Consider the following 18,231-nt stretch of genomic DNA (forward strand, 5'->3'; position numbering starts at 1 on the left):
GCCCCCATTTTTTTTTTTTTTAATCTAGTGGAGTGCAAAGCAACAAAACAAAACCTCAAAAAAACAAATCTAAACGTTACCGCTTCAGGGAATTCACTTTCTAGTTCCCTTGTATTGGGGAACAAGGTACAGTTACCACATATATCAGTTGTCGCTTCTGTTATCTAGTCATATGTATGTGGATAATTTATATGCTGCGCACTGCTTAAAAGCAGTGAGACTTTGTGAGGTTGAAACCATTTTTCAAAGCAATCATATAATCTCTGTAACCCATGCTAATGTAGAATGAGGTCGTCCTGGGCAAACCTGACGCTCAGGAGGCGTTGTTTACTGGCAGACTGAAGGTCAGAGGGAACACCATGGTGAGTCAGACGCTTCAGATGATTCTTAAGGACGATGCCAAGCTCTGAAGGATGCTACATTATTAGTAAAAATAGAAAAATTAACTACTTTCTTCATCCAAATATGCAAAAGTGATTCGGCAAAAGTGATCAAAACTAAGATACAGGGGAAATTGCTTAACATTTTCAGAATTCAGATAACTTTTCAGGTTTTCATTTTCTACTCATTTTTCATGTTATCCTTATTTTTGCTGTAAGCTAGCACATAATTATCTTTCTGTTCTTCTTCTAACTGCTGAGTTTTTTTTTCACCCTTTCACAGGTAATTTTATTCTCTTCTCTGGATGTCAGCAATGCTCATAGATTGGAATTTGAAACATTCAGAAAGTAGATACCTGAATATTGTCACATTTCTTTACATCACAATTTAATAACTATTAAACATTCATGTCTTACTAAATGCAGCAAACAAAATAGTATAAAGTTTTACCCGATTCCCTTGTAAACAAGGCTGGTGAAATCCATTGGTGACAAATGGAATTAATGCATTACACAAAGTGAGGAAAAAAACCTTCTCTGTGAGTAAATTATTCTGTTTATAAATAAACTCTGAGTTTTTTTCAGCACACATTTACAGACCTGATCAATGAAAATAAACAAGATACGTATTTTCCTTTAAAAAGAAAATGTTGAGAAATGGCCCACAATGGGAGAAGTCACCTAGGAAGAGGGGTCAGAAGCAAACTAAAGATAATTGAGAGTTGAAAGTACTGTCATATTTAGTAAAACCAATTTAAAACCTTTTTCTAACTGCTGTTTTGCCCCCAGAAAGCTGATTTTGTCCTATCATGAAATAAGCAGTCATGTGAAATGCTGAGTGTTTGAACTGAAAGATAGAACTCACTTGGGCGAATAAGTAATTCCCAATTTGGAAATCTACCAATTTAAATAATTAATGAAGTAAAGACCCTGTTATCACATGACCTGTTATTTCGACAATTTAGGAATAATACTGTAGAGCCGTGTACTACACATGAACCCAACGTTCCTTAGAGCATAACGCCTAAATTATAATGGAGCCATACAATGGAACTTCAAAATTATGATGGACTTCTGCTTTAATGAACGTTAAGTTCATCTCAGCCCATGGCTCCACGGTGAATCAGAGTTTAAAAACACTTTTCTTCCGACTTGACTCTCAGGCTGTTAGGAATGTGGTCTGGTTTTCATCACTACCACTCTACTAATACAGTAATTTTAGATTCTTCAGTGCATTTCTTGTCACTTTCAATAGTTTTTTTCATTCTTTTCTTTTTGACATTTTTGTAGCTTCTGATAGTTATTGTCTCTTTCTTCTTGACACAGGTCTCTAGGTGTTCACGATATAAAACTCTTCTTGTTTTCTGCTTTATCTCAGATCTTCTCTGTCATAACAAGCCATGATATAATAGTTCACCAAATGAATAACCTGGTGTCCAAACACCAGTTTTTGAATAGTTCATTTTATCGCTATGGTTTCAAAAGCCTTTTTATCATACACTAAAAATATGTCAGTGAATCAAATTGTACAGTTTATTCTTCCAGTGATCTGTTTGTCTATTACTGCACTGGTTGAAATTACTATAGCTTAGTAATAGGTTGTGAATTTTGATAAAGCATGATACCCCTCCTAGCTTTCTTTTTCAGGAATTCAGGAATTCTTGCCTCTTCCTTGTGTATTGGTTCTTCTAGATAAAATTCAGAAATGATTTATCAAATTTCATTAAAAATCCTATTGGAGTTATGACTGGAATTGAAATGAAATTTTGGATTAATTTGTGGAATAATCAACTTCCTTGAGTCTTCCTATCCAGGAATATATTGGGATATTCCATTTAGTCAGATCCTGTGGTTTTCTTCATATCTTCCTGTAGGGCTTATTTATTTTTGTTACTTTGTTCGTACGTATTTTATAGATTTCTAATACAAACTATTGTGAATGGGATTATTTTTTCTTACATTCTCTAAATTTGTTGGTGTACAGGAAAGTTATTGATTTTTGAATGCTTATCTTGAATGTAGCCACCTAGTTTTCCAGTTGATGGTCTTGGATTTTCTAGATGAAACACCATATCTTGTGCAAATAATGACAGGCATAGTAGCCCTCATTTTCTTTCTTTCCTTGTCTCACTGCATTGCTTACTTCTCCCAGAAAAATGTGGAATGGCAGTGGTGATATGGCAAGTATTCTTATCTTATCCCTGATTTTGATGGGAATGCTTCTGATATTCAGTGTTGTGTCGTATTTGTTGTATTTTTCTGGTGGATATATTTTATTGTGTTTAGGAAATATTCTGTTCCTAATGTTACAAAGAGTTCATGTCATGGATGTGTGAAGTTTATCATTACTTTTGTAGATTTCTGAATGGTGAACAATCCTCACTTTCCTGAGATCAAAGTCATGTCTTATTATTCTTATTACTGCATAATTGATCTGATTCACCAATATTTTATTTAAGCTTTTCACGTCTATATTCATAAATGATTTTGGTGTATGGTCATAGAATTCTGTGCGTTTGTGTGCGTGTGCATGTCGGCCTCATTTTGGTTTCAGTGTTATGATAATCTCATAGAAAGAACTCAAGAAGAGTTTAAATAAATATGAATTTTTAAAGTTAAAAAATTTTTTAAATGGTATGATAGAACTCAACCACATAACAGCCTGAGACTTTAGAAATGGAAATATTTGACTAATAAAATAAATTTTTATTGCTATTATTCTCCAGAGTTACTACTACTTTGATCAATTTTTGTAATTCTAGATTTCCTCAGAAATTCATCCATTTTACATAGATTTTGAAATATTTTTGGCTGACTTAAAGTTGTATATAGCATTTTTACATAATTTTAAAGAATATGTTCTATATCAGCAGCTATGTCACTGTTTTCATTTCTAATATTGTTTGTGATATTTGTTTTTTATCTTGTGGTCAGATTGTCAAAAACTTAATCGATTTTATTGGCCTTTTACAGAATTGATTTTTCTCATTTTTAGACTTACTAGTTTGTTAATTTCTACCTTTATTTTTAATCAATCCTCCTTTCTGGTTTCCTGTGTTATATTTTGTTTTAAACACATCTTGAATTAAATGATTATTTCAATACTTTAAAGTCTTTTTATATTTTTTTAAGGAAATGCTTTTAAGATGATTAAAAACTTCTTTTGAATAGTACCTTAATTACATCACATGTGTTTTGATATGAAGTGCCTTCATTGTTATTCGTTTTAAGAAGACTTGTGATTTTAGTTTTGATTTCCTATTTAACCCAAGGGTTATTTAGAAGAGGAGATTTTTAAATATCTAGCTGGACCATTTTTTCCTAGCTTTCTGTTGTTAATTTGTTTCATTTTAGATAGATAATATAACCTATATAAATGTTTCTTTTTGGAAATCATTGAGGTGTAGTCTGTGGTCTAATACTTATTTGTTTGAAACAAAGATTCATATATATCTCATATCAAATTTCTTAATTATTTTTATTCTTTTTGACGCTTGCATTGTATTCTAAAAATAATGTATTTTCCATAATTTATTTACTCAATCTCCTAATGATGCACATTTAGCTTGTTTAAATTTTTTTTACCCAGTGTAAAAAGAGTATCTATTAACATGCTTATAGATATACCTTTGGTTAAAAAGTAAATATTTCTGTAAGATAGATCCCCAGAATGAACACACACCCATACATACCCATATACACAGACTAATTGGAATAATTCTACACATGCACAGATTTAATTTTATACATAATGAATATTATTATATTATATATTAATACTACATATATTTATATTATATTAATACATGTGTATTAATATAATATCAGTATATAATAGTATATATATATCATCTCTATTGAAATTTATTTATTTTTTATTACCTTAAGAAATTTTGTTTCTATGCCATGCCATTGTCTCTCCATTCCTTCTCTCCTGAGAAAGTAATTTGTCTTCTTCTTCTTCTTTTTTTTTTGTTTTTAAATTTCAGGTCAGATTCATAAGCATTCTCAGCAACCTTTGATTACATATGAAAAATACAATGTGACAGGCTATCCAGAGAACATAGGAGGATCCCATTCTTTACTCCTTCTGAAGGTTCATGGTAAGTTACATGTGTAATATTATTACTACTTTGTGGACTATACTTAACTTTGTGGAATAAATTTAGTGCTGGCTAGATTGAGAATGGTAGCAGGCATAATTTAGCAAACGTTCATAAATCAATAACATTTGCAGGTAGCATTATCTATTTTAATGTTTGCTAATTTTTATTAAAAATGGAGAGTAGGGGTAATTCAGTGGTTTTAACCCTGACTGCACATTAAAATCACCAGAGGAGCTTTTAAGACATCTGTAATTTAAAAAAAGTACGATAGTCATCTCTAATTGCATCCAGAATTGAGTATCATTGGGTTAATTAATTTAACTTTTATGAGACATTAATTATACCATTTATTAAAAAATGCTAATGAAAGAGTGGTTTGTGATTGTTTAATTATAATAGTAGTTTGGTTTCAAAAATACTATTTTTTTGTTGAAGAACTGATCAATGTACAAGTATTTGAGGATATACAAAGTACTCAGTGCTATACTTAGGTATTATATACTTAAAGTGATGAAGGGAACCAAGTTGGAAGAGCAGTAGCCTAGAAATAAGGCTCTGATGTACTCTGGTTCTACAAGTGAAAGTTGATTCCATTTGAAAAGTAGTCCAGTTGATTATTGAAAAATGGGATTGAAAAATAGGGAAATAGTGTAAGTGTAGACTATACTATACTATTGTAATGTATTAGTATTGGTGGGAACTTTCCTTAGTTGGTATATTTCCTTTATATTCTCCAGAGTTATCCATTCTAGTAAGAGTTTCAATAAAGCTTGAAACTATCTTTATTGTTGCTATTTTGTTTCTACCAGTAGCTCTAGTTGAACAGTAATTGTATTCAGAAATAACGTGCCTATTTGTTTTCCATTATTTTTTGGAGTGAAATATGAGAAGATTCTGAGATAACTTCAGAAAGGCTGTATAACTTCAGACAGTATAATGATTAAGAGCACAATTATTCAAACCAGCCTGGGTTCAAATTCCAACTTAGTAACCTTGGGCAAGTTACTTAACTTCTCTGTGCTTTCCTTCTCCATACAGCAAAACTGGAATAATAATTATACCTTATAGGAATTGTTGTAAAGATCAATTAGATCAATACACATAAAGCACCTAGAGACAGTGCCTGGCACGAAATAAGAGCTTTGGAAGTGTTAGCTATTAGAAGTAGTAGTGGTGGTGGTAAAAGCGTTGATATTTAGGTTATGTTTATGTCAGCTGAATGTATTTTTGTTGGCTATTTACATTTTCTACGCATTTGGCTTGGTCATTTAAGAGACAGCTTAATTAGACTGTGCTGTCAACCGTTGCATTTTCTCACCTGTAGGCGCCTTAATGTTTGTGGCATGGATGACTACTGTTAGCGTAGGTGTACTGATTGCCCGGTTCTTCAAACCTGTTTGGTCAAAGGCTTTATTTGGTGATGCAGCTTGGTTTCAGGTAGGTGGAGGAAAAGTTTAATGCAATTTCCATATTATTTGAACATTGCAACATGAAAACACATGAAGTAAGTGGATTTTTTTGGTGTATGTATGGTTATAGTTGTAATTTTGGAATCCTCATAATTTCTTTTTGCTCTTTGGTTTCCTAACCAACTGAGAATAGACACAAGGTACTTGATGGAAATAAAAATAAAGACAGCTCTACGAAGGGCCAGGCTGGATTGGAGAATGTATCAGCGCCATGTGCGTTTCTTTGGAACATGGATTTTGGGACCCAAATGATCTTGAGTTACATGTCTAGTTGCAGAAGAAGAGACTCGAAGAGCATTTACCCACTGCACTGAGTACAGATGGGTTGAGGAAGGCAGCAGAGAAGAAGAAAGAAATAGTGGGTGCTTACTATGTTGCAAAGCAGTGGTCTGTCCTCTGGTTGATGGGCCAGTGAATGTTAGGCCATCCCTAGCTCACCAGTCAAGATCATGTATCTCCTGTGTGGGTGGGAATAGAAACTAAAAGTGTCCTTTTTAATGCTGCCTCTTCCCATGGGATGAGGAGGCAGTCTTTTAATAGAAACATGAGCAAGAGTCAATAAATACCTCTCAAAACAAAACGAAACAAACCTATATCTTTCATTTGTCATGGAGTATAGATATTTGCACATATAGTGGAAGATCAATGACTGTGTTGAGATAGAATGTACGTGTCTGCTTATAGAAAAAAATACTGCTTATTGGAACAGTTTTGACTTTATAAGAGGTATTCTTGAAACTTCATATAAATTTGTAGCTTTTAAGATTTACCTTATCTAAAATTGTTTCTCACATTTGGCTGGCAGTGTTAATCTGTTTTATTTGTTCTCAGTAATGACTGCTACATGCCTTGCTCCTGTCTCTGCCTTTGATTGCTCTCTCTCTCTCTCTCTCTCCCCTCTTCTCATGTGGATATTCCCAACTGCAAAACAGTTTATGTCTGTTTTGTTTCTTTATGTCTCCTCTTTACCAATTCAAATCCTCCACTGTCTTTAAAACTATGGTGTCTATATATATATAGGGTGACTATATGTTCTACTTTCTGGTGATGTGTGTGTATATATATATAGATAGATATATATGCACACACACACCCATATGTATCTGTGTGTGTGTGTGTGTGTGTGTGTGTGTGTGTATGTGTGTATATATCTATCTATCTATATATATATCTGTGATATAGTGATTACATGTCCTACATTCTCTGGGATAGTTTTGGTTTGCATCAGTTATCCTCACATAATCAATTAACAGTGCCCATTTTCACTCTCAGCATTCTCCTCATTTGGATAATGAATTACACATTTCAAATATGTTTCTCTTATCTGCTCAATTAAATCCCAGACTCCCCAGGAAACAGTACTTTCTGTTTGCTTGCGTTTCATTGTATCCAAGCACTGTGCTTGATGGTGGAACTTAATAAATGTGTTTGGAAGAAAATGATGGACTTGGCAAGTAAGTGCTCTCTGTGTGTGAAATATCCATTCCTGCTGTTCTGTGCAGGTGAAGTCTTGGCAGATGCTTTAGAATGATGAGGTTGGCAGCTTAGGCTTTTCTTTAAAGTTCAGTGGAATAGTAAGATTTTTGTTTTTAACTGACCACAAATTGTGGTGGTGTCAATTGAATGCATGCCTTCTGTGAATCTCATCCCATGATCTTCATAGTGACGTCAACTCCTTTCTCTTATGTAGTTAACTCTCTTCTCATTTGTCATTTCACCCTTGCAGGTACATCGAATGCTCATGCTTACTACTTCTGCCCTCACTTTTACTGCTTTTCTTCTGCCTTTTATTTACAGAGGAGGCTGGAATTGGGTAAGTAGATCTTAAACAGGATGTTTTTATTCTATTTATATGTTTAAAATTCATTTTGGTGCCAAAGTAGATTGCTGTTTTATTCTCAAATGATGGGTAAAAAGATATTTCTGCAGGTATCCCTCTTTCTTTCCTTTTTGAATCATCTGATGACTATTTCACATGGTTGGTGGTCAGGGATGAAGTGAGAATGTAAGTGCAGATTACTTGGTAATGAAATATATTTTTAGACTGCCTCAAATTTTAAATTTACACTATATGGCTTTAATAAATTTTCTTGCTATAGAATGGTGAAAATTGAAAGCATGATATCTGAGGAACATGAACACTGTAAAGTGGTTTTCTCTAACTAATACTATGACTATCACTAAGCTAACATTAGTTGCATTCCTACTGAGCAACTGTGCTAAGTGCTTTACATGTGTTATCAAATTTAAACCTCAAATGAAGTTGTTATTGATAATAATCCCATGTCACAAATGAAGAAACTGAGGCCTATTCTCAAATGTGTATCTCCAGCTTAGACCTCTGCACTGACTGAGACTCACACAAACAGCTGTCTACTCAGGAACTCAACTTGCATGTCCAAGACATCTCTACTGAATTCCTGATCTCTCCTCCCAGTCTTGCTCCGTGGGCTGCCATCCCCATATTAGTGGTTTGCAGTCCCCTTCTTAGGCCAAAACATTGGAATTATTCTTAACTCTGCTCTCACACCCCATATCAAATCCATCAGGAAATCCCATTGGCTTTGCATGTCAAATACAACACTTTCCACCATCACTGGTACTACTATGTGGGTTCGAGCCACCATCATCTTTTGCCTGGACTTTTGCAGTAGGCACCTAATTGGTCTCTCTACTTCAACGCTTGCCCGTGTACAATCTGTTTTCAACCAAGAAGCAGAGTGATTTTTAAAAAAATGTAAATCAGATGATGTCATTCCTGTGCCCCAAACTGGTTTCTCTAATGCCTCTCAGTTTTACTCAAGGTTAAAGCCAAAGTCCTCCATGACTGGCTCCCAGTTACTCTCTGAATTGATCTACTCTTTTCCTCATCCAAAAGCTCATGTCATTTCACACTGGGCTAATGCTAGGTATGCTCCTGCTTTATAGTCTTTTTTTTTCTTTTTTTAAAAAATTTATTTATTTACTTATTTATTCTGCTTTATAGTCTTTGCAAAGATTCTTCCTTCTGCCTTAGTCATGCTTCCTCTACTCCCTCACCTTCTTCAAGTCTTTGCTCAAATAATAGCTTCTCAAAGAGCCCTGCTCTGCTTCATTTTTTCCTGAAGCATTCTTTACCTTATGTCGTTTCAGATAATTTACTTAAATATCTTATCTTTTCTTTGTCTGTCTTCTCACACTAGTATGTGAACTCCATGAGAAGACAGGATATTTACTGGTATGTTTGCTAATGTATCTCTAACACCCAGAACAGATTCTGGTACATGAGATATTCAGTAAATATTTATGGAATGAATGAATGAGGCTTATTGAGAATTGGAGATGTAACTAAGGTCAGAGCCTGTGCTTCCATTATACTCTTCTAGTTTAACAGCCAGTCAGAATTTGATATTAAAATTTAATATTTCAGTTTGGGCTGTTGCTACAAGGGCTAAGATTGAAGACTCTTGGGTCACAATATTATTAGGAAACCTCCTTTCTGCTTTTTAGGTAGTTTATAGATTGGTCAACCTATTTTTTTTTTTAAATTTTTATTGGGGTATAGTTGGTTTATAATGTTGTGTTAGTTTCAGGTGTACAGCAAATTGAATCTGTTACACATATACATATATCCACTCTTTTTTAGATTCTTTTCCCATATAGGCCATTACAGAGTACTGAGTAGAGTTCCCTGTGCTATACAGTAGGTCCTTATTAGTTATTTATTTTATATATAGTAGTGTGTATATGTCAATCCCAATCTTCCAGTTTATCCCTCCTCCCCCACTCCCTGGTAACCATAAGTTTATTTTCTACATCTGTAACTCTATTTCTGTTTTGTAGATAAGTTCATCTGTACCCTTTTTTTAGATTCCGCATATAAGCAATATCATATGATATTTGTCTTTCTCTGACTTATATCACTTAGTATGACAATCTCTAGGTCCATCCATGTTGCTGCAAATGGTATTATTTCGTTCTTTTTTATGGCTGAGTAATATTCCATTGTATATATGTACCACATCTTCTTTATCCATTCCTCTGTTGATGGACATTTAGATTGCTTCCATGTCCTGGCTATTGTAAATAGTGCTGCTATGAACACTGGGGTGTATGTATCTTTTCAAATTATGGTTTTCTCTGGATATATGCCCAGGAATGAGATTACTGGATGGTATGGTAGCTCTATTTTCAGTTTTTTAAGGAACTTCCATGGTCAACCTATTTTTTTTTAAAGGAAATTATGAAGATTTTCTGATATGACTCAAGATATTGAAACTTTATTTTATCCAGGTACTTGGACAAGTGTAATACTTATTTTGTAAACTTTGTAGTTTGTAGTCTTTGCAGTTTATGACTATGGTAGTAAAAAGGTTAAGAGCACAGTTGTACAGGCAGATTGCTTGGATTCAAATCCTCATGTCATCATTTATTACTTGGGACACCCTGGGCAAGTTGCTTCTCTGTCCCTCGGTTTACTCAAGTGGGGATAGTAGAGTATCTATCTTATAGGCTTTCTGAGGGTTGAGAGTTAATTAACTGAAAGCACTTAGGATAGTCCCAGCACATTCTAAGTATGTAAGAATTTTGTTGCTGCTCTTACTGTTTTTTATTAGAGAGAGGCACTTTCCATCTCCAGGGTCCAGGTTATAACTTATCTGTATATAACTGAGTCCATGGTTTGAAAGTTTTGTAGTGCTCTTCTGTCAACTTTTAGTTCCTCATTTGCAAAAGCTTCCTATCTTGGCTTGGAAACCACTATGTCCTTGTTCTAGATCACAGGTTTTAGAGCCTTCCCAAGCATGGGAGTCAGTAACACCAGACTGTGATATCCCTCTATTTAAACGTGTAACGTATTAGAGCATCTTCTTAATTTTTCTCTTAAATTTTTAAACGAAATAATTGTGCAAAGTGGTCTAATCCAACTGTCTGCTGTTTTCAGCAAGCACACATCACTGAGGGAGGAGTGTAGCCGAAACTGTTGAGGTATTGTGTTGATGATTTTTCTTGGCTTAGACCTTCGTTCTGAACAGAGGAGATGAGATTTTAATACAGTGGTTGTGCAGGTTATTCTCTTGATCAGCAAACATTTATTGAGTGACTAAGGCTCTGTTAAGCATATGGGTTACAAGGAATCAAGTAGAACCTTCAGCTCTGGGAAACATAGAGGTCTGAACAAGTAATTAAAATACACTGGGTTGATTGTTCCTGACATGCAGGTACTAACTAGTCCTAGGTGGGCTTCAGATGGCTGTGCTGGTGTTGGTGGTCATCTAACATCCTGGTGGGAAGAGGCAGCATTCTGTGCATGGATTCCACCACGACCATTTACACACTGTGTGGCCTTGGATGCATTACTTGATATCTCTGAGCCTCAGTTCCCCCATTTGTAGAAGTGGGATATTGATAACTAACTGTCAAGCATCATAGTGAACATTAGTGATAATGTGTATAAAGTATGTGCCTGGTATAGACACTCAGTGAATGGTGCCTGTTATTATAACTATCATTATTAAATGTTTAAAGCTACAGAAAAACGCTAAGAATACATCTGTGTGTATTATTTTTAACTTGGGGGTTTAATCGATGGGCAAGATTGAGACCATTAAAATGTTATAACTTTGTTCAGCATGCAGGTTATCACCCATACCTTGGTTGTATAGTGATGATTTTAGCAGTTCTTCAGCTTCTTTCGGCAGCCTTCAGACCACCTTTACATGACCCAAGGTACTTAGGTCTTTATTTATAAATGCTTTTAATGTAGATGTCATTAGTTGGGAAACCAATTCCTTTTTTGCATTTTATAAAATTCAGTGATAAATTATATTTACTCTAAAAGATTTTAAAATGTATTTCAGATATCTAATTCCTAGGCAATAGGGAAATTACATGCTTTTTATTCTCTTGGGAATTAATTGTAGTTCCATCACTTTTAAGAATACTGACTGGTTCTTTATTTGGTAGAAGGCAAATGTTTAACTGGACTCATTGGAGTATGGGAACAGCTGCTAGAATAATAGCAGGTAAGTAATTGTGATGCTACTTATTCATATATAATTGCAGGTTGTTTATATTGCAAGTTGTAATTTGGCTTAAATGATTTTTAGATGCATTAGTAATTGGAGTAATTGGCTGTTGAGGAGAAATCAGTCAAACATTGAAATCCAGAAAGTAATTTCTAGAGGTAACTATTTAAGCCATTATTTCAGTTTCAAGGTTTTTAAAATGACTTTAAAACTCTCCTTTTGAGACTTTTTTTTAGCATTTGCCTTTGCCAGCAGAATAAGCTATGCTGATGACCGACCAAACATTTAAGCAGCTCAACTTGAGGGTCAGTTGTGGGTTGGGCTGAAGTGGGCTCCGAGGTCCCAGCCCTCTGTCTCCAGGTTTTCACCATGGGGATGGTACCTTCTAGGGAAAGGTGTTTTTCAAAAGTCAAGTATGATTATCCAGTGTATTTTGATGCTTTATGTAATAAATACCTAAGTTGACACTTCCTACCCTCACATTTCTACAGTCTATAGAAATTCGTAGAAGGGGAGGTATAATCAGAAATGGTTTCCATACGTTTCTCCCTTCCTACATTGCAGACTTAAAACATTTTGAAAAATTTGGGTACCTCTTTTTTAACAATTGGTAGATTATAATTATAATTTCCCATCTTAGCCTTTCTGGTGTTAAAATAAAAAAAGACTAAATTAACTATTTGGTCTTAAATATGAATCTAATTGATATCATAAACTCTTCTAGTATATTTTACTTGATATAATTCACACACATGTATACATGCATACACAGTTACCTCTTGAATTGCATTTGAGTATATGTATTTCTTCCTTATGAATGTAGTGGCAGCAATGTTCCTGGGAATGGATTTACCAGGATTGAATCTTCCTGGGCCATGGAAAACCAATGCAATGATTGGATTTGTAGCCTGGCATGTTGGGACAGAGATTGTTCTGGAGGTACACACTTACCGACTCTCTAGAAAAGGTAACCTGTTCAAAGAGCAGTGTTATGTAGAATCACTTTTATACAAACTGTTGGAATATAATTAGTTTCTTGACACTAATGGTTGACTCTTATACGGTAGCTTACTAAAAGTTTCTGATTTGATTACTCAGTCTGTGGTAAAAATAGTGGAAAATTTCTGTGTTTGTTTTTTATATTCATTAGTATTAGAATCAGTGAGTAAAATGCAAGGGAAAGAGGTTTTAGGGAAGAGGCCTTCTTTGTAGGTACTTTTTACTTTGCATGCTGGTCTGACTTGGGGCTAGAATGCACTGAGAGCCCTGAATGCCTGGAGCTGAGAGACCCCTGAGATGGAGGAAGAAGAGATGCCCATGGTCAACACAGGGCAAAGCTGCAGACGAATTTTACCTATTTGACAAACTTCCTTTGTGCTGTCACTTAGGTTGCCCTATACATCGTATGTAGCTAGCTAACCAGCGCGCTAGATAGGAAGGATTTATTTTGCCGGCGCTCTCTAGTGGCAAGGTCTGTTTTGGTCTCACCTCTAGGCAGGGTAAGATACCTGTAGCCATTAGAAGAGATTAGTAGAGAATCAGTGACATTTTAGCTTGATTTCTAGTCTGACTGTCTTTTGTGTCCTATCTAGTTCTCAGCCCCTCAAATAAGTAAAAGTGGCCTTCTAAAAACAAAACCTGTTTGTTGTCTAGTGTCTGTGTTGTGAATCTAGGAGCCTGGGCAGCTTTTAGGAACTGAGTACTAAATATCTGTCCTACCATTTTTTGGTTCTTGATAGGGTCACATACATAGGGTTTGAGTCTTTTTTTGTTGTTTTTAATTGAAGTATAGTTGATTTACAATACTGTATGGGGTTTGAGTCTTAAAGGACTTTTGATCGCTAGATTATGGCTTGCTATTTAAAATACATATGTACTTAAAACTTGGATTGTTAGGAGTTTGGTATGGTGTTTATTGACTAGGAGAAAGTCTTTTAACAAATGTATGCTGTAGCCAGCTTGACCTAATTTGTGAGAGCCTTAAGTATTCAAGAAGTTTGTAACATTTGGTCACTTGAAATGGGAGAATGAACATCCTGGAAATCAGCAAACGCTACAAATCAGGTTTTTTTTTTTTTTTTTGAGAATTAGTTTATCTGCATACCCACTGGCCTTACAAACTTATGTTCTTATTCTTGACAGTTGAAATATTGGATGATGATAGAATTCAGATCCTCCAGTCATTTACTGCAGCTGAAGCAGAAGTAAGTCTTTTTTTCTTCTTTATTGACACAAACCTTAATGATAGTTATTCTTTTTTCTCATATCTCAATTTTTTTCTTTCAGGGTTATGCTTTTAAAAAGGCAGTGTTAGCAATTTATGTCTGTGGGAATTTGACTTTTCTCACTATGTTCTTATCTGCAATCAACCATCTATGAGCGAGCGAAGACCTTGGCTTTTGCAGACCAGGTGATAATTATCATCAAGCCAAAAAACCTGATGCCTGTACCGACTGCCTGGAGCGTATTCATGACTTCTAATTAGGAAGACCAGGCCATGTCTATAGAGAAATTCCGACGTCTGGTCTTTAGAGATCAACATTCACTAGGGTCCTATGGGCTATAAACTGATGTCAAGCTTTTATGTATTATTCTGAGTCTTAAAGGGAAGATTGTACTTGAGGAGAAATGACTCAAATATTTTTTATGCTGAAATTTTAAGAATGTTAGCATGTAAGAAAAGAACTGTTTGGAAAAACAAAAAAGGTGTCATAGGATAAAATGCAGATAGTATTAAGGTAAATATATTTTGGACTATAAAGGTGCTGTGGTACTTTAAAGAAAACATTTATTTTTACTAGTTTATCTGAATGGTCTTTCTTAGGATGTTTTTCCCCTTCCCCCTTTTCTTAAAAATTTTTTAGAAACATGTTTTTCGGTCCAGTGTTTTGGACATATCCTTTGTTTCATGTATTTTGTTACTTCCCTGGTAAAGGTGAAAGTAGGGCTAACACCATTTCATTAACATTTAAATATATTATTAATATTATAATTTATTTCTTAGCAGTGAAATGCAAGTGTGCATCTTCTGATTAAGAGTGTCTTTATATATTCAGCTACAGAGCTAAAATGGCATTTTATATGCTAATTGTTTTAACTCTGAGGTTGTCTTAGCCTTTGGAGATTGTAGACTTGCATTTCAAAATTAATAAAATTCACTCTTGTGAACGTATTTAAGAGTTATTCTTTGTCCTTGTGGTAATAAAATAATATGGGTGGTTCTGTTTTGTTAGAAGATCCTGATGCTGTAATGAATTAGAATTATCAATGTTATTTCCCTTCCGGTTCCAATAATTTCTATTTTATGACTGGGTCTCATGTTTGCTATGAGGACTTCTAGCCAGTGGGTGGCGCCATAATACTACTGCTATGTTACTGTTCACTTGTGCTGATTCATTTTTAGTACTTAGATAATATCTTGGGATGGCATTTCTCTTAAAATTCACCAACTCTTAATATTTATTTGAAAAATTTCTCTCTCTTTTTTTTTTTGCCTAACAGTTATAGGTTGCAAACTGAAATTAGGGACCAGTGTTGTTATTTTCTGGTTTCGATTCTATTTGTTTTCTAACCATGATTGTAACCGTTGTTTGATACTTCCCTTTACATTCCTGTGACCCTGTAACAAATGAACATAACTATCTTAGGCAGAGGAAACCAGCAAAACTCTACATTCTTAAAATAAAAAGTTTAGGGAGGCATATTTTACTTTTTTAGGTGTTCTTTCTGATTGGTCCAAGGACCTAAATTCTATCTGGTATAAATAATAGCCTCAGCGATGTATGTTACATCTTTCACTGGGTAAAATGATATGTTTTTGTTCTTTATATAGGTGTTTATCATAGTAGCTTAGGGTTTGAGATGTGAACTTTCCGTGTTTATGTTCTATAAGTGCCAGGCTATTTACAGTCTAAACTTTCCTTTTGAATGTCTTTATTTAAAAACATTTTGTTTAGTATAGAAAGTTAAATGTATACTAAAATATTTTCCGCTAATTTTCAATTATTAGGGAACTAAAGGTTAATAAAATTCTCTTAATAAATTATATTATACATTTGACAAGGAAAGATTTGTTGAAGGAGAAGATGAACCTTGGTGGGTTTCGTTTTCAAATACGTGAGCTTGCTGGATTTCCAGTGCTGAGGCTAACCTATTTTAACTTTTCTTTTTCATTGATTCATCTGTTGGCACTATTTTGATATATCATCAATTGATATACAGATTTGTCCAAAGAAGTCTTTGTCATCTAAACTTAGTACACCAACAAACCTTTTCATTAATATCAAATGATGATTCTTCTGCTTATGAATGGTTGACATCTACAAATTGAAAATGCCTATTCGTTGCTCCTCTCAGTTTTCCTTCTTGTTTTTGTAATAAACAATCTGTTATTTTAAAGATATCTTTTGATAGGAGTAATTGTTAAACTAAATGCCTTTATATCTTCAGCAATGTTGCCCCAAATAGCAAAATCATGAGTTTTCTTCTTAAAGATGGGTTCTTCTATAAAATAAAAATAACTATTTATTTTTGAAAAAAAAGTGAAACAAATTCTAGAAAGTTGTGGTTGGGGTAGCATTCATAACTGAGGCTATTTTTGTTTTTATTATTTTCTTATCTTTGGAAATCAATCTTAAGGACGCAGGTAGCCTATGGCATAAGTTATCGAATAACACTTTAGTGCCTACTTGGTTATCAGGATTTTGGCTCTAATGTGTGTTAAGTGATATTCATCCCTCCACATCTTGCCCCAGTCCAGGTTGTGGTGGGAAAAGACAGATGCAGCAGATGCCAACCAGGAAGCCCTAGGGGGGACCTGTAACTCTTGGCTGAAATTCCATTTGTCTGTGTATTCTGGTGAAGCAAGGAAAAAACAAAGAACAAAGGTCCTTGTTTAAGATAATCCACTGTAGATGGGAATGAAAGAAAGGATTCTTCTAAGCTCTTTTCAAATCAGATTAGGTTACACACTGTCACTGTGCACACCCTGCTTCTTTCCTTCTTGCCCAATACCCACCGGGCTCATCTCTGCACCCAGGTCACTGATGGTCACCTGCCTGGAATGCCCTTTCTGTTCCCTTCTTTCTAGCAAAAACTAGTTTATTAAGTTCTGGCTCAAAAATCCTTCTCGTTTTTGGAGGCTTCCCTGACTGTTCCTTCTGCATAGGTCTCTCCTGACCAAACTTATAAATGGTATGCTGGGAGGCAGATAACCCTGTACATAAAAAAGACTGGGAGTCTGGGAGCGGAGCTGGAAGACCTGAGCATGCATGTCTGATTTATAAGACTCATGCCGTTGGGCAAATCGCTCATTTTCTCTGAGCCTCATTCCTTCATCTGTAAAGCCCATCTCACAGGGCAGTTATGAGGAAGGAAGGAAGTGGTACCAGCAAAAGGTGCTTTGTACATGTTGTTGATGATGTCACTGCTTTTGATTACAGTGTTAAACTTTAGTAGTTTTTACCTATGGAATGTGTAGTTTTTATTTGATAAAAAATTTGATATTCACCTTGAAAACATTGTGCTAAGTGAAATAGCCAGACAAGAAAGGACAGCTATTATATGATTTATTTACTTGGAGTACCTAGACTAGTCAAATTCATAGAAAGTAGAAGGGTGATTACCCAGGACTGGGGGAGAGGGAGGAATGGGGAGCTGTTACTTAATGGGTACAGAATTTCTGTTTGGGATGATGAAATTGTTCTGGAGATTGATAGTGGTGATGCTTACATAACACTGTGTATGTACTTAATGCACTGAATTGTACCCTTGAAAGTAGTTACAGTGGAAAATTTTGTCTTATGTATATTGTACCACAATAAAAAAAATTAAAAATTTGATGTTTCTAGGAACACTATTCACAATAGCCAAATGATGGAAACAGCCCACATGTCCATCAACAGATAAATGAATAAACAAGTTGTGGTACATACATACAATGAAATATTACTCAGCCATAAAAAGATATGAAGTACTGATGCATGCTGTCACATAGATGAACCTTCCGAACATTATGCTTCTCCATGGCTACCAGAGACATCAAAGGACTGGAATACGAAGAGGAACAGCAAACAAACAAATAAACAAACAAAAAAACTATTATGCTGGGCTTCCCTGGTGGCGCAGTGGTTGAGAGTCTGCCTGCCAGTGCAGGGGACACGGGTTTGAGCCCTTGTCTGGGAAGATCCCACATGCCGCGGAGCAACTGGGCCCGTGAGCCACAACTACTGAGCCTGCGCATCTGGAGCCTGTGCTCCACAACAAGAGAGGC

General features: G+C 35.0%; 1 protein-coding gene across 6 annotated transcripts in view; it reads left to right on the plus strand.

Annotated features, from left to right (window-relative positions):
* Nucleotides 1-17,798, plus strand: part of FRRS1 (ferric chelate reductase 1) — a 99,538-nt gene extending 81,740 nt beyond the window's left edge. For 5 of the 6 annotated variants that reach the window (XM_082384671.1, XM_082384672.1, XM_082384670.1 and 2 more), the window contains 7 exons: nucleotides 4,370-4,483; nucleotides 5,811-5,923; nucleotides 7,682-7,768; nucleotides 11,564-11,661; nucleotides 11,899-11,957; nucleotides 12,784-12,927; nucleotides 14,103-17,798. In XM_082384671.1, coding sequence (XP_082240797.1) covers nucleotides 4,370-4,483; nucleotides 5,811-5,923; nucleotides 7,682-7,768; nucleotides 11,564-11,661; nucleotides 11,899-11,957; nucleotides 12,784-12,927; nucleotides 14,103-14,260 — 773 coding nt within the window. In that variant the 3' untranslated portion in view covers nucleotides 14,261-17,798. The remainder of the gene's footprint in view (nucleotides 1-4,369; nucleotides 4,484-5,810; nucleotides 5,924-7,681; nucleotides 7,769-11,563; nucleotides 11,662-11,898; nucleotides 11,958-12,783; nucleotides 12,928-14,102) is intronic. The other variant, XM_082384669.1, reaches the window with a different exon arrangement.
* The last annotated feature ends 433 nt before the right edge of the window (nucleotides 17,799-18,231 follow it).

This window comes from Balaenoptera borealis, assembly GCF_965194805.1.
Source record: "Balaenoptera borealis genome assembly, chromosome: 1".
Lineage (NCBI taxonomy): Eukaryota > Metazoa > Chordata > Mammalia > Artiodactyla > Balaenopteridae > Balaenoptera > Balaenoptera borealis.